Source organism: Fistularia commersonii, chromosome 11 (genome assembly GCF_037954325.1).
Source record: "Fistularia commersonii isolate RoL2024-O1a breed Wild chromosome 11, RoL_Fcom_v1.0, whole genome shotgun sequence".
NCBI lineage: Eukaryota > Metazoa > Chordata > Actinopteri > Syngnathiformes > Fistulariidae > Fistularia > Fistularia commersonii.
In genome coordinates this window covers 8787469-8814499 of record NC_141294.1, presented here as the reverse complement: position 1 = coordinate 8814499, position 27031 = coordinate 8787469, and the positions used below count along the sequence as shown (strand labels likewise).

Below are 27031 nucleotides of genomic sequence, written 5' to 3'. Positions count from 1 at the left end.
CATGAAGTTAGTTGATGTGAGAGAAGAGGATGCAAAGGATAGGGGGGATAGTCACTGTCGCGACTCCTGAAATAAAGGAGTAAAAAAGCAAATAGTAGAAAGTAAAAACAGAAAACTGTCACACATCTGTGACTAAACTGTAGTCAAAGTGCTGTTTAAGATCAGGCACAGAATGCCAAAAGTTCCCACAGACAGACACTAGTGTTTAAGGTCTGTACCCAACAGATTAATTTAATAGTTCTTGTTACACAATATCAAGTGTGCATCCCCCACACAGAGGGCAGGCAGCAGTACAAGCAGCCAAAGCCAGCGTCGCTTCCAGTCCTGTGTGATCCAGTCGCGGTTGCACAGACTGCGGTTAGAGGCGGGAATTTACCACCTCTGTACATGGCCTGCTGGAGTTCTAACATTGGATTTCTACTGAGAGCCACAAGAACACAGCAAATTAATTCCCAAACAGGAGAAAACCGTCACACTACCGAAACCTAAAAAAAAAAAAAAAAAAAAAAAAAAAATTAAAAAAATCATATACAATCATACAAACCAGAAATATTAGAAAACTATACACAATTGAATGTGCTTGATGTAATTTCTGCATTACAAATTTTTTTCCCATTTCTTTGTAAATATAGATCAATTTGCTGTTCGGTTCTCCACCAATTAACGTTGCTGTACTCAAATGTGCACGCATGAAAAAACTGTTATATTCATGTTTTGAAGATAAAGCCTTCCAGTAGGAAAATAAACACTGTGCTTCCATCGAACCACTTCCACTGAACCACAAAGTCAGAACATGGAAAAAAATAAAATAAAAGCTCAGGAGGAGACAAACCTCATTGAAATGAAACAAAAATTATCAAGGAGAAGCAGTAATGAGACAAAACTGCGAATCACACCTTTCCATGGTTTCCACTTAAATACTTTCTTTACACTTACATGTATATATTATATACAAAACCCCCCAAATCATTCGACTACTCCCACCAGATCAAGAGAAACAATTGCAGGCGGCAAATATAATTTAATCATGTGCTAGTTCAGACTGGAGAGCTAGAAAACAAAGCAAATATCTGGTTTGCTAGTATAACTGATGCTCAAACTGCACTGTAATGGCGAGCATCGCTCTTGCCCTGATACTGCTGTCTGAAATCAAGGACATTTAAAATAAGTAGCAAGAACACAAGCCAATCCTTATGCAGAAACTAACTCATGCCAGTTGTCCGTTTACAGAAGTCAAGAAGCCATCTGTTGGAGCTTAGAGCTGGAGAAGACAAAGAGGAGCGACTCGACGGCTCTCAGGTGATGAAAAAAAAAAAAAAATCACCAGTTTCCAAGTGGCTTACAAGTCAAATAAATACAAGAGAAGATGACGAAGCCTTCGAGGGCAGTCGCTTCGGAGCTAGAAGTATGACATATGACAATACCAGAAAGTACAGTAGAACTGCTTTTACATCCACCAACTGCTTTCGGGCTTCTGACAGCTCATCCTCTCCACTCATTCCTATGCCAGGGGTTTGACTTTAATTTGAGCCGTGATCAAGTCTCTTCATTGAGGCTTTTCCTTCCTTTATTTTCTCTTTGAGGACTGAAGAGGTAGTTTCACATTCAAATAGGGATATGGATTCTGATTTGGAGTCTAGATTCTAACAGTAACATAAATTTATATCATTTGCATGACAAAAATGATATCACAGGACTTCAAAAGAAAGCCAGACTGAAGAAGACTTCGCTCTGAACATGAGTAGTCCTTTCACAGCGACAGACAGGCGTCAGCACTCTTAAACCGCATTGATGAGCCTGTCTTTCTCTCACATGTCATCTCATTATTCACAATTCTCTATGTCTCTCCAGAGTGGGTGGTGCTGCGAAGGCATAGTAGAGGTGAAGGTCTGGCGGGGAGCTGGTGGAGCTGGCCCAGGAGAGACAAGGTGAGGACCCAGCAGGGTGCGATATCTGCCGGGGGTTTCCAGACCAGGAAAAGGGGAGGGGCAGTGAAGGTGAGTGTAGGTTAGAGCTGGAAACCTTCCATGGGTCCTTCCTGCTGCTGGAAGATAAACTGGCCCTGGTTCTGATCCACCTGTGGGGCCAGGCTGGCGTCTTCCTCCTCCACACCAAAGTAGTGTTCAATCAGGTCAAAGGCCTTCTGATAGATCTCCTGGTTTTCGTGACTCTGCAAGAACTCGATCTTGTCTAGGCCTAAAGGAAGGAAGGAAAGTACACACACGTCTGGCAGATTAGACAGTCTGCTGTTTTTATACCTAAACCAAATTTTGTAGCCACATCCCTGTATAAAAGCCTTACCAAAATGATACCACTTGATAGTGATTTATGTTGTGCAATATTTGAATCTCTTGTCACTGGTGTAATGATGTATGACTTCTTAAGGGACGAAGCATATAAATCTGCACGATATAAGTTGGTCGCATTTTAGCAGAATGTGAAAGGGATTCACTGTTTGTGCTGATCACAGTGGTTTCAAAGGCCTAATTGAGTTTGAAATACAATGAGATACTGACCAGTGTTGAATTTAGAATGCCTTGCTTGCTTGAGCTGCAGTACTCTATATAATAACATCCTATTAAGATCAATGTGGCTGAATTTGCTTGCTAGATTATTGGAGTGATAAGCTTATCCTGTAAACTTGTTCACTTCTTTCAGTTATTCCATCTACACAGCGTTGCAATGCCACATGTCTCAAAAGCACCAGTTTACAAATACAGTTTAACACATTAATACTAGAAAGTAGCTCAAAATAGGTGAGAGAAAGTTTTTCTGATAAGCATTCAGTCCAAATATTGATTCAGAAAACAACAACAGTACAGTATGCAGAAAGGCTGGGTGTGGAGAGTTGAAGGATTTACCGTAAGCCTCTTCGATAAGGGCACAGTAAGGGTTGATGCCTGTTCCATTCTGTTTGGCATCTTGCTCTCCCAGTCGGAGGATATTTTCCAGGCCGTTCAGAGACACCTGAACAATCTTAGAGTCCATTACCGTCAGTAGGTCACACATTGGCTTGATGGTATTTAGAGCAACCAGGTACCTGTTCACACAAAACAAATGCAACACAAAACTTTACACTTGAAACACCAGGCAGTCAAATTTGAGGAGACGGTTTTCAAGTGCTGTGAATGTATGTTATATTTTTGTTGTTGGAACCGATGTTATCCCTTGTTTACGGGCCATTAGTCGAAAGAAAATCAATGCAGTTCAGCTTGGCAAAGATACCTAATCTGCACAGGAGTACCGCCAGAGGTGGCATTAGTGATGGCCCATGCCGCCTCCTTCCTCGTGCGAAACTCCGCCTTCTGTAGGATCTCAATCAGCACTGGGAAAATGTTGGCATCGATCACATTCTAACAAGAGAAGAGATTCTGTCAGCCCAACAGAAAAGCCATGAGTGACCAGACATGACACGATTAATCCACGCAAAGTGGCTGTTACCTGAATCTGGGCTCGGTTCCCCGCTGTGATGTTGGAAACGGTCCAGCACGCCTCCTTCTTGATGGACTCCTTGGGACTGCTCAGCAGGTGTAGTAAACAAGGCAAAGCTGAACAGTTTAAGATCACCTGTAAAAAGTAAGAGAAATATTTATTTGTAACAATTCTTAACGTAATCAAATGTATGCAGTTTACTACAAAGCAGCTAGGAGACTATGATTCTTTACCTGGGTCTGAATATCATCTCCTGTCACAATGTTGCCCACAGCACGCAAAGCAGGGGAAACTACCTTGTAGTCACTGTGCCTGGAAAAAAATACACATGTTGAGGGAAAAGCTTCAGTTTAGCTTTAAGTTAATTGTTTTGCTATAAAAAAACAGACAACACTTGTTCTGGATACAGAACTTTGCCTTGGTCATAATGAATACCAAAACATAATCTTATATTTCTGCCCTAAATGTTGAGTTAACCAAGAACAGGCAAAACCTTTAATAAAACCATCTGATACTGCCGTGATTGACAACAGGAAGAAGAAACCGAAACAGTATTGTTCCCAGAGACAGTTAAATGTTGGTGTATCTGCACGGATTGGATATCTTGTCTGAGATAAAAAAGTGACACTGTGCTGTAACTAATGCCAACATGATGCCCCTCCACCCCAAATAATGAAGTGACAAATAAAAAAAAAAATGTTTTCACTTTTTAGAGAACATGGTGACATTACATTTATGGACTATTGTCAGGGTTGTTTTGTTATTAATGTGTCTCTAGTGATGTGGGGCTGCCACTTTTACTGTTGTTGTTTCCAGTAATAATTAGTTATGAGGTATTATTTTAAGGGCCCAATGTGTGGTTTTTGGACGAAATAAAATGCCTTGGTCTATTACTGCTTATGTCTTGCAGGGTAATATGTTTGTTCCTCCACTGAAGCGTCTCCTGAAATGCGTTTTTATCAAACTTCTCACATGAGCAGCTCCACCAGCCTGCGGCAGACTCCAGAGTCAATGACGGTCTGTATTTTTTCATTGGGGCCATCGGACAGGTAGGACAGAGCCCAGCAAGCATCAGCCAAAACATCCGGATCGCTGCTGAACAGCAGCCTGGACAGTACACTGAGACAAGGGGACACCTGAAACAAATGTGATTCACAACAAAGAACTGAAGCATAAGCAGCATATAGAAAAAGGGACACCCTTTCAGTTTTATTTAGACGAACCTTGGAGAAGTCAGGTGGTGGGTTTTTCCCCCGGCACAGGTTGGAAAGAGCCCACACTGCATTACGTGTAGTTGTGAGACGGTTGGATTTAGCAAGCAGCCTGGAAATGAAACAAAAACACATGCTATATCAAGTGTATCAAATTTCAACTTAAACAGAAAAGAAAGAACACTTACTGCTGTAGGGATGGCAGGATGCCGCAGTTGAGCACATAGTCTCTGCATTCCGCATTATCTCCAGCTATGTTACCCAATGCCCACACTGCCTGAAATGTACCCCACAGACAGCAAATGCAGATCAGCATATAAGTCTAAGATGGATAATTTATGGATGCAGTTAGCGTTTCTTAAAACTCCTAATTCTAAATTTGAGACTTACACTGACAGGTATCTGTAGCCAAGCACACTGATTCTTGCAAAAGATATGTTCACAGTATTTGTAATTCAGGCAAAAAGTCAACAGCATGTTTGGGAAAGTCCCTGTATTTTCAGTTCAAGCCAAACCGCCAGGTGCGTGTTGTTAAGACTGGGCAAGAACAATGAACTATTTACAAAGGTGTGTACACAGCACACTGTTTATAGATGAGCCAAGAGATGGAGTCTACAATGCTGATTGATTTAAAGGTTTGAATAGTTGAGTGAAGTGAATAAGTGTCTAAACAGTGCTTAAGTTATAGACAAGTTACCCAGGAATTACCTGCATCTATTGGCTATGATAGTCTTAATTCAGCAACCTTACTTTTTTTTTCTTGTCGAAATCTTCTTGTCTTGGCAACTGGCCATGAATTTCTTGATATAGGTAGCTAATATTTGCTACAACATGTAGTTATCTTGCGGGGTTCTCACCTGCTCCTGGACATCCTCGTACTCAGAATTCAGCAGCTCAATGAAGATCGGCACAGCTCCTGTTTCAATCACCACCTTGGTGTGCAGAAAGGTACCTGAGGCAATGTTGGTTAGTGCCCAGGCTGCCTCGAACTGATGGAAACACATATGGCAATTTAGTCATTCCAGTGTGAGACATTTACTGGTAACATTGGTGCACAGATGGTGCTTTGGATAAACTTAAAACAAAAATAGAACAAGTTCAGTTTGAGTGACAAAGCTGTAACATGCCAATAACTTGTGTAATTAAGCACAAGCTTGCATTCCACCATGTGTAAATGTGGGCAAATGTCAGTGTGGAACTTACACAATGCTAAAATTTAGGATAAGATAGTCTTTTATGAGTTCTGCAGTGGGGAAATTCACAAGGCACAAGGGTTGTGCCGACTGAAAACATTCCAAAGCGGCGGATTTAGGTTCCAAGTTCTCTGTAAGCTAGTTAACAGAGTGCATTGTTTTTGGAGGACAAGGGGCAAACAGTCGCCCCTCCTCCCCCTGCCCTGTAATCTGGTTACCTCTTTACAGGGGCAGAGAATTTCTTTCTCCCTTTCCAATTATTTAAAAGTATGTGCTAGCGTCAAACATCTTTTCCTGACAAGGAAATGGTCTAGATATTTCTAATATTTCTAATCCAGTGGAACAGATGCGGTTTGTGTTTAAAATCATTTTGGAAGAGCATTGCTGTTAAAAGTCATTCTTGCGGAACTTTAATCAAACAAATAACAATCTACTACTAACCCAAACAACTACGTATTTGTCAGAGTAAGGAAGTCAGAGATTGACAGACATCAAAAACAAATGACTGCGTTACAGACTACATTTAATTTTTGCAAGATTAGCGCATTATATTGATTTGCATTACTAGAAATCATTTAATCTGTTTTGGGTACATATGCTTGTTAAAATAACCAAATAGTTTGAAGGTTATTATTGCATAAAATGAGGAAGTACCATCCTATCACTCCATCAGTCACATTTAATATTTGCAGTTCAATTTTCCAATGCATTTAATTTTATAGTGAAATAAAACCGGTCATTTAAATTCCAAAAAAATACAAAGTGATACATTTTTAAAGGCAAAGTAGCAGTTCTAGGCAACATCACAAGAGCCATTATGTCTCTCCTACTTCGACCCTGTGTGATTTATCTGACACAGAAAATCTCTGATGAGATACATCAGACTTTAAATGACAGATGTCTAATATGAATAATATAAGTTAAACTCTTACCTGCAGAGTGCAGTTTTCACCCCTCTTCAGGAACTCCACAAAGCGGGTAACAACACCAGGGGTAGAAATCACCTCATCTATGGGAGGGTTGGGCTCTATACAAACCAACACAGCCGTTCATTGAAAGTCATGTCAATTTTGGGGTAAATAAATAAATAAATAGAAAAATCTGGCGACACTTGCTTTCTGCAAAAACTATGACTATTTTCCTCGCATTCTGTTATTTCATTCGAAAAACTCCATACAATCAACATTATGATGGGCAGTGTAATTTGCTCTGTCAAGCATCTACCATGACAGGGTTCACAAGAGAAGCCTCCTCTACAACCCTATTCAGCCCCAAAATGGACTGTTCACACTACCCTCAGGTTGGAGGTACTCCTGAGGAGCTGACAGTAGTTAACAACCATGGACTACCTCAGAACAATCAGTTGTACTTGACTACGGTAATTACATTTTTGATTTGCACATATGTAAATTGCACAGTCATTCATCAAATTAGCACATAGTTCTTTCTACATGATATATTTTTAATGGGCTGCCTTTTTAAAAAGGGTTTTATTTTGTATTATTATTATTATTATTATTATTATATATTTTACACGTCTATTTATACTGTTTGGCATTCACTATAGACAGAACAAAGACATTTCAGTGTGCAGGGAAACGTGTTTCCTTACTGTGCACATGGCAACAAACACAGAATCTGTCTATAGTACAAGGGCACCCCATATCAACATTACTGTGCTGCTACAGTCTAATGTTTTCATTCAGGGGGTTACACTGTGAATCCTGTGTAATCTGTTTGCATTCTTCCTAGAATTAGTGTCCCATGATGGTGCGGATTTAGAGTTTGAAATGCCCCTCGCACCAAACCTGCAGTTGATTTAGGAGTGTGCCAAATCACTTTCACAGTGCTCATGGTACACATCTTCCAACAGATCAATTACTTAATCTATACCAAGACTATCGTTCCTACCCCTATTTAGACCTAAATATCTGTATAAATTTTCCAAACTATCTGTATAACTCACGCAATCGTCTAGGTAAAATGCCGTAATAATAAGATAAAATGTATTGATAGGGGAAAATGATTTTGTCACAGCAGCGTGATGTATCAGTTGTGTGTCAATAAATATGAATATAAATATAGAGAGACAATTAGAAAATAACAAAAGAGACAATAACAAAAGAAAAAAACATCAACAAATAGACAGCAGAGAGAACAACAACAGCATAACATATTTAAGGTATATTGTCAATATATTTCTAATTCCTTTAATTTTTGAGGGTCTGACGCAGAAGCCAACAAGCTATCCTTGGTTTCTACCCTTCAGCAAAGGAAATAAGACTGATCACTTCATTTATAAATATTGATGTATTGATTTACTCTATCATACTTTATTCATCAAGACTTCATATTGACCATATTGTATAAATATTAAAATTCCTCAAATGCAAAACAAACCTTTGGAGAGTAATTTCCGGAATTTCTGTGTAGCTATTAGCTGCTGGTCTGGATCTTCAGAGAAAATCATCTGTATCATATCTGGAGTTATGACTCCGTCCTGCAAAGGTAAGTACTGACAATTAACTTTCTGATACAGGGTTAGAACACAAATTAGAAAATACAGTAGAAACTTGTTCAAGATGTAAGACTAGATGAACACTGGAAAAAAAAGAAAGAAAAAGTACCCCCGAAACTGGCACTGTAGAGCTGACATCTGGGTCCTGGATTGGACATTCTAGCATTGATTCATCACTTGAAGGTACACATACATTTCTCCTCTTGAATAGCTGTGAAGAGAAGAGGGAAGGGCAAACATCATATGATTGATCTATAATATGTATTTAATGGTCAAGAGCAGGTGGCTGTATCCCAGTCACAGTTTTGTCAAAGTTAGTGCAATTTAGAATGAAAACATTTTAGGTAGTATCAAGAAAATGTGTCGTGGAAAGCTTACTATCTTTGGGTATGGTGGTTGTGATGTTCTACTGTATCTTGACATTGTGTAACTGTATTCTGGAAACTTTGTTTTTTGGTTACAGATTAAGAGGTTTAAGAAAATATCAGTTAAGGCACAATGTAATCACCACTGCTTCTTTTTTTGTTTTGGGGTCTCAGTTTAATTAACAGGACATTGTGATCCTTTTCAAGTTAATGGTACAAATAAATACCACAAATTGCAATAGCATACTGCAAGGTGCAGCACTGCACCCTGGTGTTACTAGCTTGAAATGTTTGCAGAAAAATTTGGGCATGGAGCTTCAGATGGAAGTTGGTGGGACAAGAAATGGATAGGTATTCCTTGTTAGAGCCACGTTCTACACACATAAGACAGTAATTGAGTGTTTCACTGCTTACCTGCTCCTCCCTTTTCTGTTTGCGTAGCTGGATGCCTTCTTCCTCTCTTCTACGACGCATCTCCTGAGGGTTCAGTGCTTTGTTCTTATAGCTCTTCATCCTGTAGTTGTCTTTTCCTGGGCTTGCCATCTTTTCTGAAGACATCAGGGAGAGGGAGATACTGCTGTGATGTAGATGAACTTGTGTATCAAAACCAAAAATAGACAAAACTCATTTGTCTGTTCACATACAGTGCTTCATGTGATTGCAAAGATAAAAGATCTAGCTATATTTGTTGATGTTTATTGGACAAAAATGCGGTTTCATATCACTCACTATAATCTCAAACACTAGAAATGACAGGTTTCACTGTATACCTAAAACCACCAACAGTGTAAAGTTTACCTGCTAATAAAATGTGTTAATTTTCAAGGTGCTTTGTCATTAACACACAGACACATATAGTTGGTCAGAATGTTGTCTCCCCGTGTCAATCGCATTCCAAACTGTGCCACGCTTTCCTGACTGAATGACGCTAATTGAGAGAGAAGAGGGAGGGGCAGCCACAGAATAATCCATTTCACAAACCTTTATATAGAATGAAGTATTCATCTACATGTTTACATTTTATTTATAACTTAGCTAAAGCTTTGGAAGACATGACTGCAGTTTATAAACTTTCACAATCAGGTGTGTTTATGCACAGGAGAATAGCCTGGAAGTCAGCTAGGAGTTTTATCTATCTATCGCAGTTAGTTTTGATGATCACAATACTAAAATGAATGCAAGGCTTTGGGCTATATCGCCAGAAGGAGAGCTGGATAGCTTCCCTTTGTGAGGAGGCCCTGGATCTCCTTCAGCTATGGTGGGGCTCCATACCAACACTTGCCTGCATTCATTGAAATCACCAAATGCACTGCCTGATTTCCATCCCTGCATTGCATTTTTTCTCTCCATACTGGAGTGCAGTTTATGGTTATGGAGGAGCTCTATCACAAACAGTAACAGAGAAAAATGTGTTGCCATAGCAACAGACTTTTCAACCCTGAAGTGCGAAACAAATCGTGTATTCAAATTACTGTATTCTCAGCACTGGTAAATTGTACCATTATGTTGACAATTTTTTGTCTGATACACTTACAGGAACAAAAGACAGGATGATTCCAAGATTTTATCAACAAAAAGTTGCATACACTTAAAGACAGCTGCGGGGCAATTTTTAACACAGAACAGCAAAATTAAAAACAAGTTTTTGATAAAAATCTAAATTGTACCTTAATCTTACTGTATTATTTCCTGAAAATTCAAATAGAGGGATGACTCCAGTAAGAGGCCACCAACACAGCTTAATTACTCACTTTAAACATCTGCACTTAGGTGGGAAGTGGTTGACAATGTAAAGTATGTTATGCATTTGAAATGACATTTCCTAAGTAACTCCAGTGTGTATTTGCCTCGCTAAATTGTAACTTACGGAAGACATGAAAATAATTATGATCGTAAAGTAATCAATCTTTCATTATTTATTGGGAAAAATCTTTGTATCCCAGTCTTTCTTTTAAAATCAACTGATCTCTAGGTTTACCCATGATAAAGGACTGGCGCTTCTAAATAACCTTAATGTAATCTGTAGTCAGAGGAGCAATTTCTTAACTGTTTATGTCAGCATATAGTTTGATGCTGTATTAAGGGGCCGTTTTGTATGAATTTAAATAAAACTGCCATTACTACACAGATGGTCCCTGCTTATAACAAGTGCATCTCAAAAATAAAAAATATGTCAGTACTTATATTTGCACCATATGAGTATTCCCCTGTTTATTCTAACACGAGTTCCTTACCCACAACACGCATTACAGGATCAGATTGGTTTGACCCAAGTCCACTGCGTAGATCTCGAGTGGAATAGAAGCACGTCTATGACCAATGAGTATGTGATTCTCGGTATGAAGCCATACAGCGCGTTGCAACATAAGAGTCTTTCAAGGCAAATTTGATGGAAGGACATGTCAATCGCATGCTGTCATTATATAATTTGCTGACAAGCGCTCTCTCCGCAGTCAACGGGGAATACGGTTCCCACCTCGTCAAACAGGAAGGAGGTCATGCTTCTTTCCATAGAGAAGCTAATGGTACATGCTAACGATGTGCTATTGACAGTTACAGGCAGAAAAAAAAACTGCACAACGTAACTGGTCTTTGACATATTAAACCAAACCCGAACTAAAGGCAATTTAGTAAGTCCCCCCCAGCAGCTTGAAGATGCTTTTATCATATTTCTAAATATAACCCCACAAAAGGGTTTTAGGGCTATTCCTAGACTGTTTCCAAACTAGCATCACGTCTGCCACCGCTGTTAATGCTGCGTTTGGTCGGATATTTTGAGTATTTTAAGATACAATAACGAATAACATCACACTGAACAACACACATACGCACCGATGCTTACCCAACGAAGATCTAATGTACCTGAAAACCGCGTATGGTTGTTTAAAAACTACAACCTCTGGTGCTCCCCCTCTGCTGCCCGTGAGAGCAAAATGGCGTCTTGTTAAAACTTTCCCATCAAACCCTTCGCGTCAACAACATTCACGCCACCTCCTTCAGCTGGGTGAAATTGAAAAAGAAACTGTCGCTTTGAGTTCCGTTTTCTGTGAAACAAATCAAGGCGTTTCAGTCAAAACGAACCGGCCCCGGATAATGTATATTCAAAATAAAGAGAGAGCCTGTCAAATATCGTTTTTTTTTCACACACTCAAGCCTGTGAGTATAGACAGCAGATGAATGTATGGATCCGAGTCATAACTGGATTTAGAAACGCTGTTTAAATGTTGTCTCTGTTTGCATTTCAGACGGTAGAGCGACGTTACCAACGTTGGAAAATATACTAAGCAACGCGATTCAATGACACGCAATCCTGAGACGAAACCCATATAATAGAATTGGATTTTATAATTATTTTACTTTGAAAGGGCAAGCCGGAAGTTGTGCCGTTCCTGTTAGCGGTAACTTTTTATATAGTTACTTTACTGGAGCCGAAGCTTGGCGGTTCATCAGGACTAAAATACGCCCATTTCTTCCTCCTAAATGATAAGTGGACGTAAGTATTTGCGGGATGGGATCAATGAATACCTGTCTCAGACTGCTTGTCATGACGAGATAAACTCTTGCTTCATCAATTGTAGAATGATTGATTCGATGTCGCGGGCGAACACTGTTTCAAAGGTGACCCCCCCCATTCACCGGCTATTCAGTTCAGCTCTTGTAAATATTGACATGGGTGTCACCACTAACAATCCAAACAGTTACATTTAAAGAAAGTTTCACATTAAAATCGATGTCACGTAAATGTCCTGCGTTTCCTGAACTCTGAGTAGTGACTGTCGTATTTCGGTTCTGCATTGAAATACACGGTTTGAAAGAATGAGTGAGAGAACAGAATCTGAACAGGAGTGAGAGAAGTATGGAGATATAAAGACAGCCTTTTGGAAGCGTCTTCTCAGGTTGTTATTTGCAGTTGTGCAATCATTTTAGAGGATCTATGTGTTGTGTATCGCCCCCACTGAGTGCTTCTTGTGTGTGTGTGTGTGTGTGTGTGTGTGTGTGTGTGTGTGTGTGTGTGTGTGTGTGTGTGTCAGCCAGCCAGTGGTTGAACCGAGGTCACAGCTTCTGGGTGGAATTCGTTTTCCCAATTCCGTTTGGCTCCTTATTCTGTTGGAATGGGTGGCATTGGGGCCACAGATGGGACGATTCTCTTATGATTGTGGGCTTTCTTATTTAGTTGGCTTCCTCCAGAGGTGGTAGTGTGTTTTTCCAAATCATCTCTTGGTGTTTGACCCCCCAAGGCCCCATCCTGCCTTCTATTGTGCAGCTGCTCTCCCGCAACACACAGCAGATATCTTAAAAAGAGTCTCCATGGAGTTAAACTGCATCCAGCTGCTGGGGTGAGGGGGGGCTTTTTTCCTTCCCATGTATCTTATTTATATATATTTTTTTTTAAATAGATATTTTTCTTTCCAATGAGGTCTCAAGATGGCTCGCGATGGTGCAACCCACAGTGATACAAATACAGTCAGAAGTTTTCATGGCTGAGCCATGATAATGATAATTTCCCCTTAATGTAATCAAATTATGAACATTATCATATATAAATATATATATGTGTGTGTGTGTGTGTGTGTGTGTGTGTGTGTGTGTGTGTGTGTGTGTATCTATCAGACACAAGTATCAAAAAATCATTGCTAAAACTGAGAATGGTATGGAAGATATTCTTTTCGTTTCGGCTTTTCCCTTTAGGGGTTGTCACAGCGAATCAACCTCCTCCAACTAACCCCCTTCTCTGTATCCTCTTATCTCACACCAATTTCATGTCCTCTTTCACTACAACCATAAATCTTCTCTTCAGTCTTACTAGGCCTCCTGCCTGCCTGGCAGTTCCATCCTCAGCATCAATCTACCATATATTCAGTATCCCTCCTCCGTACTTGAATAAACCATTTCAGTCTAGCATCTGACCTTTTCGCCAAAACATCTACCATGTGCCGTTCTTTCTATGGTATCATTCCTGATCCTATCCATCCTCATCAATCCCAAAAAGAATCTCAACATCATCTTCTTCTTCTTCTTCTTCTTCTTCTTCTTCTTCTTCGTCCTCTTCTTCTTCTTCTTCTCTTGGCTTTTCCCTTCAGGGGTCGCCACAGCGAATCAACTTTCTCTATCTAACCCTATTCTCTTTGTCCTCCTCTCTCACTCCGTCCATAAGTCTTCTCTTTGGTCTTCCTCAAGACCTCTTGCCTGGCAGCTCCAATTCAAGCATCTGTCTACCAATACATTCACTATCCCTCTTCCGTATATCACCGAACCATCTCAGTCTGACTTCTCTGACCTTCTCTCCAAAACATCTGACATGTGCTTTTCCTCTGATAGACTCATTCCCGATCCTATCCATCCTGGTCAATCCCAAAGAGAACCTCAACATCATCATGTCTGCAACCTCTAGTTCTGCCTCCTGTCTTTTCGTCATTGTAGCTACTTCAAGGCCATACAGCATCGCTGGTCTCACCGCTGTCTTGTACACCTTTCCTTTCATCCTGGCCGATAATAATCTGCCAGGATGAACCATACAACAGTCCCCCCTTTTCAGCTTCCACCACTTTGTCCTCTGCCCTGTCTTTGTCCTCTTGATCTTCCTTGTCACCAGAGTCATCCTACAAACCACCACCCTATGCTGGATCTTATGCTACTTTGCAGTCACTGATGTCTTTCAGATTACCTCGTCTACACAAGATGTTGTGTACCTGCATGCTCCTACTTCCGCTCTTATAATTTACCCCAAGTTCCTGTCTTTTCTGGGAAAATAGTGTTCACTAAAGCCATTTCCATCCTTTTTGCAAAGTCTACCACCATCTGTCCCTCTGCGGTCTTATCCTGTATACCAAATCTGCCAATAACTTCTTCATTACCTCCATTGCCTGCACCAACATGCCCAATGAAGTCTGCACCGATTACCACTCTCTCATCTCTGGGGGTATCCTGCATCACTTCATCTAGCTCATTCCAGAATTTCTCTTGTCCTCTAACTCACATCCCTCCTGTGGGGCGTAGCCACTAACAACATTGAGCATCACACCTTCATTTTCCAGTTTCAGACTCATAAGTCTATCTGACATTCTTTTCACTTCCAGAACATTCCTAACAAACTCCTCCTTCAAGATAACTCCTACTCCATTTCTCTTCTTGTCAGTACCATAATAGTACAACTTAAAGCCTGCTCCTAAGCTCCTAGCCTAACTACCTTTCCACCTGGTCTCCTGGACACACAGAATATCCACCTTCCTTCTCTGCATCATGTTGACCAACTCTCTACCTTTTCCTGTCATAGTCCCGATATTCAAAGTCCCTACTCTCATTCCCAGGCTCTTTCCTTTCCTCCTCTCTCTCTGCTTCCTAACACGCCTTCCTCCTCTTCTTCTTGTTCTTGTTCTTTGACCCACAGTAGCCCAATTTCCACTGGTACCCTGAAGGTCATCAGTACGAATGGCGGTCGTTGTTAACCTGGTCCTCGACAGATCCGGTATGATATGGTTATGGTTGACTCGCATGTTTGGTTTAGGTTTAGTCTTACGCCGGATGCCATTCCTGACGCAACCCTCTGCATTTATCTGGGATTGGGACTCGCTCAGGGAGACGCTGCTTCTTGCCCCTCCAGGGCAGGCTTGGGGAAACAGTGCCAGTGCCGCCCTGAGGCTGCATTGATCTCAGCATCTTCATTTAGGCTATTTCGACCTCTGCCTCCCATCTTCTCTTCAATGCCACTACCTCTAAACCACGCATTGCTTTGTATACCTTTCCTTTTATTCTGGCTGAAACAGTTTTATTTTACATTACCCCTGACTTTTCTCCAGGTGTTCCAACCTATTTGAACCTGTTTTGTCGCCTCGTTTCCACACTACCCATTGCTCTAAAGCAGGGGTCGGAAACCTTTTTGACGGGGAGAGCCTTAAAAGCCAAATATTTCTAAATATATTTCATTGCTAGCCATATAGTATTTTTAACGTATAATAAATATGTTTAATGTGACTTCTGGTGCTGCATGGATTTGTTCGAAGTGTCGCATTATATTTGACCGTTTCATTGATGCAATTTTATCAATGCATGTTAGACATACCGCAGAGCCAAATGCTTATTCCATTGTTCACACAGCCTGGAATGCACGGTAGTCATTGTCTTTTTTTTTTTTTTCCTTTCACCATCTTTTCTGCTACAAGGATAAAGTACTTGGCTATCTGATAAAATTGATTTCTTCACCTTTACAATGACACGAACATGCTCTGAAGCCATTGGTTCCCGATCTGACCAGCAGGTGTCCTGTGAAATTTATCCTCAAATCTAATTCCTGTTTACTTTAAAATGACAGTATTATGAAGAAATATCAGAAGTATTTTAAAATCAGTTCCAAACTGTTTTTTGTTTTTTTTTCCATCTCAAAATTGTCTGGGAGCCATATGTTGTCACTGGAAGAGCCATGTATGGCTCGCGAGCATAGGTTCCCGACCGTTGCTCTTAACTGCTGACCATAAGCACTCAAAATCCTCCCTAGCCTCCCTCTCTAGCTCTCACTCATACACACATAAGATACACAGATTGAATTTAATTGTCTATAAGAATAAAAAAACAAGTTTGCACAGCAGTCCTTGTCATTGGTTGATTTATACAATGACCACAGTGCGCTGGGCCAGGTCACTGTGCGTAGGTTACTAGACCAACCAGTAGGCGGCACTGTTTACAAGGACAAGATTTCATGCTTCAAAGTCCCTAAAAAAAGCTAAATTAAATACGTCCGAGGTTCCTAGGCTTTATTGGCCAAACTTAATTTTAACACACACACAAAGGTGCAGTATTATAGCTAATTCGGAGCTACGCACCGGGATTGATGTTCAATTACACACTAACCAGTGAATAATGGGAACCGTCAAAATAGTGTTTTGGAAAACAACACCATATTCATGATTCGATTTTTTCTCTGACCTGTGATCCTTTTACAGGCTGCCTCTCCAGCTCATTCGCAGTCTCATCTCTTGGCACTGAATTCTTAATCTGTTACATTCTTTGTTCTTGCGTACCCATGCGGTTGATTTGCCACTTTCTGGCCCACATAAACAATCTGCAGTCTCCCTCAAAGTAGCTTAGATTTGTTCATGCTTTGTGCTTGATGCCGGGATTTGTTCATGCTCCAAGGATTTATAACAAACCACAGGTAGAAAGTTAATATACTCTCACGATCAAGTCATGTAACACAGAAGAGCCTGCCATATAATAAAATGCAGAAATCAGAATCAGCCTTACTGACCAAGTTTGTTCACACATACAAGAAATTTTGGCTCCAGTTAACAGCCACACCTTGAATGAGGAGTGGGCAAACTACGGCCTGTGGGCCACATCTAGCCCGTTGGTCTTTTTAATGCGGCTCGCCAAAGATTGGTACAGAAATCATACTTGATGTGAATGAATGATCAATGAATATAGGAGCTCAAACAGGAGATTGTTTCATTTTTGGAGCTACTTGAGAATTTTTACTGAGCTGAATGACACCGATTGGCTTTGTGATTTAGCCTTTACTGTGGACATACTGACACACATGAACGAGCTGGACGTGAAGCTACAAGGGTAATGCATGAAATGCAAGCAAACATTAGAGCCTTCAAAGCCAAGCTGGTTTTATTTTCAAAGCAAATGTCAGACAATGTTCAGACAAATATCCGGCGAGTCTGATATGTACTGTTAACAAATGCGTTCTTTTTTATTTATATGTATCATATCTTGTGCTAACCTGGCCCGTCTGTCAAATTTCAAAAGTCAATGTGGCCCCTGTGCCAAAAAGTTTGCCCACCCCTCCCTTTAACCGACATGAAGGTCAACGATGTCTAGACAAGAACATTGTAAACAACACAAAATGTAAAGTGCAACGTGCAAGTACAGTAAAAGGTGACAATTCACATGAGTAATATTATCAATGAGGTAGGACAAAAGTTTTCTGAAAGGATAGACCACTGAATATTTATCTTGTCTCAAATGGCTAATACCCAACTAAACACCTCCTCTTTGTGTATAGCTTGCAGTCATGCTGACTTGTGAGATCTGTGGCGAAGAGATCATGTGGGAGGAGGATATGAAGTCTCATCTTCTCCTCAGCCACCTGGAAAATGAGTTGAACTGCCCACTGTGCTCTCTGTCTGGCGTATCCTACGATGAACTTTGCTTCCACATAAGCTCTGCGCACCCAGAGAACCAAGCTGGAGCCCAGGGTCGAACCCAGCTCTCAGCCAGCTGTTCTGCTGGAGTGGGCACCTCCTCAGCTATCAACAGTAAGCCCCCAACATCTCAGTTCTGTGTGACTGCTCGCAGCTGCGCTCCTGCTGTCGATGTAACAGCGGACTCTGTGCGACCTGAGGATAATGTCAACTCAATGTCAGCCAGGGGTCTTCGAACATCAGTGTACGATGCAGCCATTACCGCTACAGAGTTATGCTCTAAAGTTACACGTTCTTCACCAGAAAAGGGTAATTGACTTTTTTTCCACCTTTAACTCAACCTCTAAAATCCTCGCTTGAACTATAAGGTAAAGGTGCTTTGTTTTCAACAGCCCCAGAGCAGTTTTCCTGTCCCATGTGCGATTTGGTCTGCAGCAGCAGCTCCATCTTGCAGGAGCACGTTGAGCTGCATCTGCAAGAGCAACACCCCACTGAAGGTATCTGTGCTGACGTACAGATCTAAACACTATAAAATACCTCCATTCACAAACACACATTCTATGGAATGTAGTAAAAAAGGTCAGATGACACGAACATAGTCAGATGATACAAACATGTTCCAAAAACGTCAATGCTCAAAACATCATCAGAGATGAAAAGATTTGCAATGATTCTATAGAGAGGGCAGTCTGTGCAACAGGGAACCTGGGGTAATGGCATATTGTTTGTTTTCTCAGAACCAGATGTTGTTATTTTGATGCTAATCAGCAAATTTTTGCACACAGTCATTCTAAATGAAGATGACTCCAAATGTAATCTCTGTTTGTTATCTTGTTTCATTTCCACATTTCCCATGCCTGTGTGTGCCAGTGATTGGTGTATCGCAACCAAATAGAGGAACATAGAGATGATAACATAATTTTGCAACTGGCACACTGTGGCCCTGATAGTGTTCGGATTATTGCTGAAAAACAAGTTTGTCAGATGAGATACTTACTTCTGGAAACAAGTAGAGCTATGAGTAGAATGGAATGCACACCCTCTACACGTGTTCAGTCCAGGAGTTAAGATCTGTCCATGTACAACGGGGTAAAGAGTGACATACTTTGAGCAAAACATGTTATATCTGCTTTAACCCCTCGCTGTTTTGAAAAACAAATCCCACGCTTATCAGATCAGCTTTCCAAAGGCCGCTCCAACCAAATGTGAGGTAGTTATTGTTACCTGCGTAGGAGCAGTATAAAAACATAGGGGAAAAAATTTCTTTTGTCAAAGCCTGCAGACGATGCTTGGATGACACACTGCACCGACTTTTAGTCCAGTCCAGGCCCACTCTCCTATCATTCGGCTGAAATCTGGAGAAGATCCGACAACGTGGAGCCAAGCTACAAATGACTTGTTTTTCATGGTAGAACATCAGGATTCGCTGCCTGGCCGCGTTCATCCCATGGGACAGTGAGGCATTTGTCCATGTGTTTTGCCTTCAAAATGTAATTCATTTGGCAGAAAAAAGGAAAATGATTATAATTCCTTCAGTTTTAGCTGGAGGACCACGTTATCATTTTGGATCTCCGTTCATTCGTACAAGAAGTGTAGTTGTCAGTCACGATCACATCCTTCCATCATTTCTGACAGTGACAATACTCCTCCTGTCAAGACATAAAAGCAAACACAGACATGTCTTGATTAAAGTTGTTCTAATAACTTGACGATTTTCGCATGACAATCATCCAACCCGGGATATTTTTAACTTTTTTATAGCCAATGAGATTCATGAAAGCAAACTGTTTCATAGGAGAGAAGAGGCTTGAGTGCCCCCTTTGTTCTGTGGTCTTCAGCAACAGTTTCACTCTGCAGGAACATGTGGACCTTCATTTAGACTGTGGACCAGGTAGGAATGTTGTCACGCCGTCCTGCAACGCAAATAATTAAGATCTCACACTTTTCATTGCCTTTTTTCCTCATCCAATGAACACTCGGCCTTGTGGTTTGTCTGCACTGCTGCAGGGAGTCCTGGTTCGGACTTGAAGCTGGCCAGAGAGCTTCAGCAAGAGATGGATGAGAGGAGAAGGGAAGATGAAGCCCGGAAAGAAAAAGAGGAGTTTACAAAGCTTCAGGTCAGCTGCCTCCTAATGAGAGTGGATGAGTCGTTGCAGGAAGAACAGATTTCTCACACATCTTGCATAGTCATAAGGGGTTTACACTGCTCTTGAGTAAATAAATCCAAATTGGTGCGTTGTCACTAAACTTACTGTTTAGTCAGTATTAATGTGAACCACTTGGAACCAGAAGTCTGTTATTAATCATCTCTCTAAACACACACACACACACACACACATACGGAAACTAATTTTTAAGTTTTCCAGCAATCAAGAGTTGTTTTTTCAGTGTTCCAGAATTATCTGAAGAATATTCCCTGCAAACATTATTATGTTATTATCACTATCACTACTATACTTTGTTCCTCATTCAATATGTTTTAGTGCATTTTGTGCTTTGTGTCAGAACAATATGAAGCAATTGTGGTGACAGTATATAAAAAGAAAACAAAATAGCTGATGAATATTTTAAGAATTTTCATGTCAAAAAGTCATGTAAGGTTAATTCAGTTTCAGGTTTTTGATGCGACTGTTTACAAAAAGTTCATTTAAAAAAAAAAATTCACACAATGTTACAGAAGAGAAGTCTATCCTCAATTAAACATTCTTGAAATGGTTGTGTATTTTGAATAGATGAACTGCTTCAACCTCCCAAATGTAATGTGATGTGTTAACAAAGGTAGAACATAATCCCTGTGACATTCCAAGAATGTTCTGAGAATGTAGTCGATGGAGAAAATTGGTATGTACTGGAGCCTCAGATGATGGTGCAACTGCAACTTCTTCTCCAACAACTGCAACTGCAACAGTACACACTTACTGAAAGAGAATTTCTGATGACAAATTACAGATTGAAATGGGTTTGCTTGTTCATCGTGAATGTTTTATCAGAGTGCGTATGGGATGTTAGCAAATGCTCTGTGAATGACCCTCTGGGATTCAATGATTTATGAAGAAGCCATTTTCCCCTGGTATAATCAGGAGAAAATGTATGATGTCTAATAGTATGTTTTACTGCCATCTAAATGTTGGGTTTTCAGATAGAGTACCTATCTTTATACTTTTTTTATACTTTATACTTTTGTCGTAAAAACATCAATAATTTTGATTAATTTTCTTCTCTAAAGGGGAACTTGACTTTTATCGTCTAAAAGTGGCCGCCCCCCCAAACATACACACATTTTGGCCAATTCTAATGACAAAAAACAATAACTAATTAAAAACAGATTTATATCAATCTCGCCTCTCAGTCAGTCTAATAAGTTCTTTTGACGGGAAAGGGAGTTTTGTTTAAACATTTTACATAACCATTCTTCAAAAAAATTGGCACACTGTATAAAAAATGAAAGCTGAAAGCAGAGATTCATGGACCTATTACACACAACATAATTAATGTACAAAGTGATAGACTGCTGCTTTTGTAAATATACTCTCCTCTGAAACGGCTCCAGCAAGATGTTTCAGTTCACCTGAGACAGGGGCCTGCTCACCATTGCCTTGCATCATCTGTTCCTAGAATAATAGCTTATTGAAACTGAGCCCACAAATTGGTCAAGCTTTGAAAGTGGAATTCTTTCTTCCTCCTGTGTCTTGTATGACTTCAGTTAGCAGCCCCAAGTTGTCCATAGCTGTATTTTATAAATTCTATATGTGCCCCACTTTGTCCATGAGGGGCACATCTGGACTCTAGGCAGTCTTGTCTTGTATCTGCAGTCTTTATGATAGTGCTGTGTCGGGCTTTGCGTTGAATGGGAGGACAGGTTGTTCTCAAATCATCTCTTAAGGATTAATGATGCTTTCAGAGAAGTGCATGTTGCACCACCATTGACCAGTAACACACCCTCATACATTACAAACAGCTGGAGCAGTTGTGGTGGATCTATTATTTTTTTATCTACATGACATTGATGACTTCCAAAAACAGTTTCAAATATGTCACCCACAATTTCAAGTTCTTTTGACTCCAAACTTTGGTGGTATATTTGAGCACTGTTGATATAAAGGTTGTGAACAATGTTAAGAATAAGCCCTCCTGATGGAAAATGATTACATTTAGTTCAGGTAAAACATGAATTGTATTATCTATATACACACAAAGTATTCATGTCTTTTTTTTATATAGTTTTTCAATTTTTTGGATATCAGACTTGTACATACCAGAAGTGGACAATTCCTCAAAACAATAAACAGGTTGTTGTGCAGATGTTAAAAAATAGCTTATTTATGGCCACATATTTTGTTTGCATAGGCTGGTGAAACAATGTCACGTGAGTACCTCACTCATGCACTCTAAATATACTTTGAGAAACAAAATAAATCACCAGCAGGGTGAGTTGGTAACACCACAAAATATCCTGCTTTTATTAATACACAGTGAAGGTATATTTCATAACATAAGGAAGAGCGTAACTCTTACAAATACATGAAGCAAAGAATGCAAGTACTTGATCTTCCTTTTAGTCCTGAGTATCAGATTTGGCAACCATTACAGGAACTGGTTTCGTGATGGGCTATATATTTAAAGAGTTTAATATTCTGGAGATGAGCATTGAGATTTGACTTGCATAATGAACGTATTGTGAAGACTAGAGCTGATTTGTTTCTTTTCCTCTGTTCATGTGATGCAGGACCGCATGTAGTGTTATTTGAACAATTGGAGTCTTGTGTTTTCATGAGACTCCATCACATCAACCTGACCTTTGATGCATTTCATGTGCAGACACAGTTTGGCCTGGATGGCAGCGGGGGCTACCGCAGGCAGATGGAGAGAACCTTCGAGCTGGAGGTTGCAAGAGGCCTCTTGGCCCCCACAGAGTATCATAATAAGAGAGCAGAAATGATGGAGTCTCTGTCCTCTGGCATTGACGATGGAAAGAGCAGAACTCAAGGTCAGTATGTGTTGTGTACATCTACAACTAAACAAATAAGACAGCCCTTTATTGAATGAATACCATCTTTTCTGTATGTGCAGTTGTCATTTTTTTAATGAACTGGCTGCAGGAAGTTATTTCTTCCGGTTCTCATAACATTCGTTTTGTGTTATTTTACAACCTCGATTGTTTATGGATTGGCAGACACTCAGAATAAATTATGTAAACTAATCGTATATAAATCTGGTTGCGACTTCCAACCAAAGCACAGAAAATTAGCCGAAGGACCACTTTAAAGATAAATGTTGCAGATATAAGATATATCTTTTAAGATAGATAACGCTGCCAAAAAGTAAAAATCTATGGTCACATCGTAAATAATGGAAACAATATTTAAGACATAATTACCTACAGATAATAAATCGAAAAATAAAATATTATAAGAACATATGAAAATCAGGTGCGGTCATTTTTGGCGTGCCTACTATACAGTACCATGAATAATGGGGTGATTATTTTATTAGTAACTGCTTTAATTGTTACATATAGGACAGTAATAGAAGAAGAAAGCACTTCATTCTCACATTCAGTTCTACATACAGCACATCAATAAAATTCCATCACTGCATTTAACCCATCATGGATGAACCCCGAGTACAAGGCAGCCTCGTGAGCAGTACCAGGGGAGTAGTTAGGGGTTCACCGTCTTGCCCAACAGCACTTCGACTGGCTAAGAGGAGCACTGGAATCGAACCAGGAATGTTCGATTCCAGCTCAGGTGCCAGCAGGTTTGAGTCAATGTAAACCTTGAGTAAGATTTAATGTTGGACAGTGAGTGTCTTCTGAGTGCCAAAGGCACTTGGATGCCTTAGAGCAAGTGAACACAATCGGAAATTCATCTCAGAAATCGGACCAGATGACTGCTTTTCCCGAGCCTCTGACCTGAAGAAGGGCACTGAGTTTTTCAACCCAAGTGTTTGTTGAACTCACTGCTCATTGCTCACGTCTGTCAGACAGCTCATACTCTCCACCCCCCCTCGAAACTTTTGGAGCTGAAAAAGGACAATAAATCCATTGATACTGTTTTCTTTAATGATGAAGAAAAATGGGGTGGTTTGGTGTATTACCACACTAGTGTTTATTTATTCATTTTTAACATTTTCATTTGTACACTTTCTCCTTTAGTTGATTCAGATTATCCAGAAAATAGCAACTTTGAATTGAACCAAGCAGACACATTTGATGGCCAGTACTATTGTCGAATATCAGTCTTTCATGTTTTTTGTTTTTCCCATTTTTATTTTCATGTGTAGCTCAGCATGCTATGCCACTTACTTGCTTCTTGCAGATTTTCAAAATGTTGTTACCTGAAGTCTTAAAGACAATGACATTTTTCTTATGCTAGATATTTTCAATAGATTTTATTATACCTACTTTCTACATAGTCAAGAGGCACACCTGGAATGAGACAGTTCTTGTTGCTTGTTTTTCATGCAGCTGCAAGTATTCCAAGCAGTTATTTTGCTCAAACATTTATAGATGCTTAGTGTGGGAGTCTGATAAGGAAACCTGCCCCAATTAAATTGTAAATGTTGGTCCAGAATGGTGTCACTAATTCGGCAAGCACCCGATGCCAAAATGGAGCCACTTTTGGAACGTGCCAGAACAGATGATCCGCCCTATGGGAGCCACAGTTCATCCTGCAGCTGTAAGAGCCTGAGTGCTGACAAGTTTGAACAGGTGTAATCGCATATCTGCTAAGACTTTTCCAGCTAAACACTCGAGGTTTAGCTTGAAAAAGCCCTATCCAAACTTCCGTTCGATTACTTTTTTTTTTTTTTCTGGCAGTTCTAATTTTTAGACCTACTTGAGTCGAGAAACCTTCTCATCTTGAGGTCACGGATCTTTTTCCCCTGTATTTTGCAGGTAAATTATATAATTGACATTTACACAACATTGAATAATTTTATCTGCCTCTAAACGCCCTTAACTGAGTACGTAATTAGTTTTTCAGAATCAGAATCAATTTTATTTTTTTCCTGAGGGGCACGGGGTAGCAGCATCAAATTATTAACATCAAAATAAACTATGATAAATTACTGTACAGAAATTGTGCACATTGTGACATTGGTAAGGGACATGCGAGGTAAGCTGCGCTCTTCATTTATATAATAAGTAAATCACGAGCGGCATTACACTCGGCGGGGGGAAGTCTGGTATGGCGATGAGGGGTTTGCATGGTTGCTGGGAATTGAGGAGTTGGATGGCTCTGGGGACAAAGGTTGCCCTTCTCTTCTGGGTTTTGCAGGCAGGGTAGCAAAGTGTGTGAGCTGAGGGGAGCCACTCGAAGGCCGGGTGTGAGATGTGGGACTTGTCTGTGAGGATCTCTTTGGTTGTTGCGGTCTTGTTTAGACCAGATGCTGTGGAGACCCTAGTTCTCCAAAGTTCACCATATCCTCAGAGTCAAAGACCAGGGCAGGGCAGTCCGGTTTGAAAGTGGAGACTCAGGTCTCTATTTGAGATCTGTTGTCACTCTCAAAGCGGGTGAAGAAGGAGTTGAGGTCGCCTGGGGAGTGATGTTGGGTTGCTCCTCGGGATTGGAATGGGTGAACGACTGGGGGAAGAAGTGTTCACCGAGACCATATTTTTGATCCCCTTCCAAGCTGAGTGGAGGCCCCCTTGTGCAAAGGTTTGCTCCTCCTTGTTCTTAAAACTCAGCTTGGCAGTTCTTATGGCTTGTTTGATCATCTTATTTACCTCCTTCCTCTCATCACACTTTTCATCTCCTAGCTATCTCCATCTCACATCTTAATTAAGATCAAACTAGTTATTTTTCCTACCAGAGGACAGGGCAAGTTCTCCCTCATTATTTGGTAGTGAAAAAGTTGTAATGGTGATCCTTGCTTAAAAAAAAAGTTTTTAAATCACTGAATCTTGACAATTCCATTTTGAAATGCGTGTAAGAAGGCATATCACACTTGTGATTTTGACCCAATATTTCCTTTCAAATCAATGTTATTTTCCCATAGTGACCACTGATTTAACACCTTGAAGTAATATTGAAGCAAGGGGTTAGCATGCTATTTTCTTTCTCTTTGAATCTGTTGTGTTTAAAATTATCACAGTTTATTTTTTTCCATTGGGGAGCGAAACAGCATCTAATTCTTTTTGAGTAAAGTCTCAAATAAGGCCATTACAGCATTTATAAGAGCTAAACAAAAGTCTTATATGCTTCAAGGCTCACAAGCCATGCCTGGTGGTTATTTTGAACTGTATATTGAATCACATGTAGTTTTCAGCAATATTGTTTTGTTCCCACCTCTACTGAATAAAGCCACTCTGATCAAGACTCATTATGCAGAAAGGGTTTTATATTGTATTTGTATCTACCAAAATGTGGCTGGAGATTTTGTTGTCCAGATGCGCTGACCTTATTGGCCAAAAAGTCTTTAGTTTTCCTTGATTTTAAAGGTAATCATAACTACAATCCAGCTATGAAGGCCGGGGTCGTACACAATGATCGTTTTCATCAACAAAATATGTTACTGAATGGTATCTTTCCTCCCTCACAATTCAAAGTCGATAGAAACTGGGATAAGACCTAACAAGACAATGTTCCTGCCGATTCAATTTTTCGTGCTTTAAAGGTTAAAGAAATAGTCCAGTCATGAAAAAAACACCATTGGCATTTTAAAAAGACCAGAAAGTCCCAGCTTGACAACTTTTTTTTCTTATGGTTTTCTGATTTTCTTCCATATGTTTTGGTTTGCAGATGTCTGTAGTAGATACAAATGCCCCTGGGTCTCCCAAGATTAATAAATCAAAGATTTCTTTATCAAAATGTAATTATGATCCAGATAAGCATAATCACCAGAAATGTTACCAAAATATCCCTGAAGATTTTCCTGGACCATTTCTGAGCTCTCTGTTTTTTGACATAAGTACACTAAAAATTGAATTTTCCACAAATAAAGACTGCCATCTTGATTTCATCTGTTATTAGTTATGTTATTTTTACTCCCTAACCCTTCAATTTGGATAAAACCTTACTCTGCTCATCAGGTATTTCCTCAGTACTTACAATGTAAGTAGTTGGTCTAATTGACTTGTTGCTGTTCCTTGTGGTTTATTTTGGGTGTTTGTGAGTGGAAGTTCATTCCCCCGAGTCTTTTAAGAGGGAGATCGTCAGCCATTTATGCA

The 27031-nt window shown here is 40.1% G+C and overlaps 2 protein-coding genes across 8 annotated transcripts in view; one reads left to right on the top strand and one right to left on the bottom strand.

Moving 5' to 3' along the window:
* Positions 1-199: 199 nt before the first annotated feature.
* kpna5 (karyopherin alpha 5 (importin alpha 6)) lies at positions 200-11670 on the bottom strand. Of its 4 annotated transcripts, none has more exons than XM_086154867.1 (14): positions 11582-11670; positions 9134-9267; positions 8464-8565; positions 8237-8336; positions 6769-6863; positions 5501-5632; positions 4832-4920; positions 4656-4755; positions 4405-4568; positions 3666-3744; positions 3442-3567; positions 3226-3353; positions 2862-3040; positions 200-2196 (listed from the first exon to the last, which is right to left on the bottom strand). In XM_086154867.1, the coding sequence occupies exons 2-14, from the start codon at positions 9260-9262 to the stop codon at positions 2009-2011; spliced, it is 1611 nt and encodes a 536-aa protein (XP_086010993.1). In that variant the 5' UTR covers positions 9263-9267; positions 11582-11670; the 3' UTR covers positions 200-2008. The 4 variants fall into 4 exon arrangements, with proteins under 4 accessions (XP_086010993.1, XP_086010991.1, XP_086010992.1 ...); XM_086154865.1 differs by having other exon boundaries at positions 11562-11668; XM_086154866.1 differs by having other exon boundaries at positions 11552-11653.
* A 452-nt stretch (positions 11671-12122) lies between these two features.
* Positions 12123-27031, top strand: part of zup1 (zinc finger containing ubiquitin peptidase 1) — a 30446-nt gene continuing 15537 nt past the window's right edge. For 2 of the 4 annotated variants that reach the window (XM_086154863.1, XM_086154860.1), the window contains exons 1-6: positions 12123-12212; positions 17724-18171; positions 18255-18359; positions 19658-19753; positions 19870-19979; positions 22681-22849. In XM_086154863.1, coding sequence (XP_086010989.1) covers positions 17733-18171; positions 18255-18359; positions 19658-19753; positions 19870-19979; positions 22681-22849 — 919 coding nt within the window. In that variant the 5' untranslated portion in view covers positions 12123-12212; positions 17724-17732. Of the gene's footprint in view, positions 12213-15134; positions 15186-17723; positions 18172-18254; positions 18360-19657; positions 19754-19869; positions 19980-22680; positions 22850-27031 lie in introns of those variants that run through there. The other 2 variants (XM_086154862.1, XM_086154861.1) reach the window with 2 other exon arrangements.

Bases quoted from the DNA above. Each gene is read 5' to 3' on its own strand.
- kpna5 (XM_086154867.1), bottom strand. From the start codon at position 9,262: ATGGCAAGCCCAGGAAAAGACAACTACAGGATGAAGAGCTATAAGAAC. The intron at 3,745-4,404 runs GTGAGAAGTTTG...ATTTTTTTCCAG, and splicing joins AGGCTGGTGGAGCTGCTCAT to GCACAGTGACTACAAGGTAG. The intron at 2,197-2,861 runs GTAAATCCTTCA...TCCTTCCTTTAG, and splicing joins CCTTATCGAAGAGGCTTACG to GCCTAGACAAGATCGAGTTC.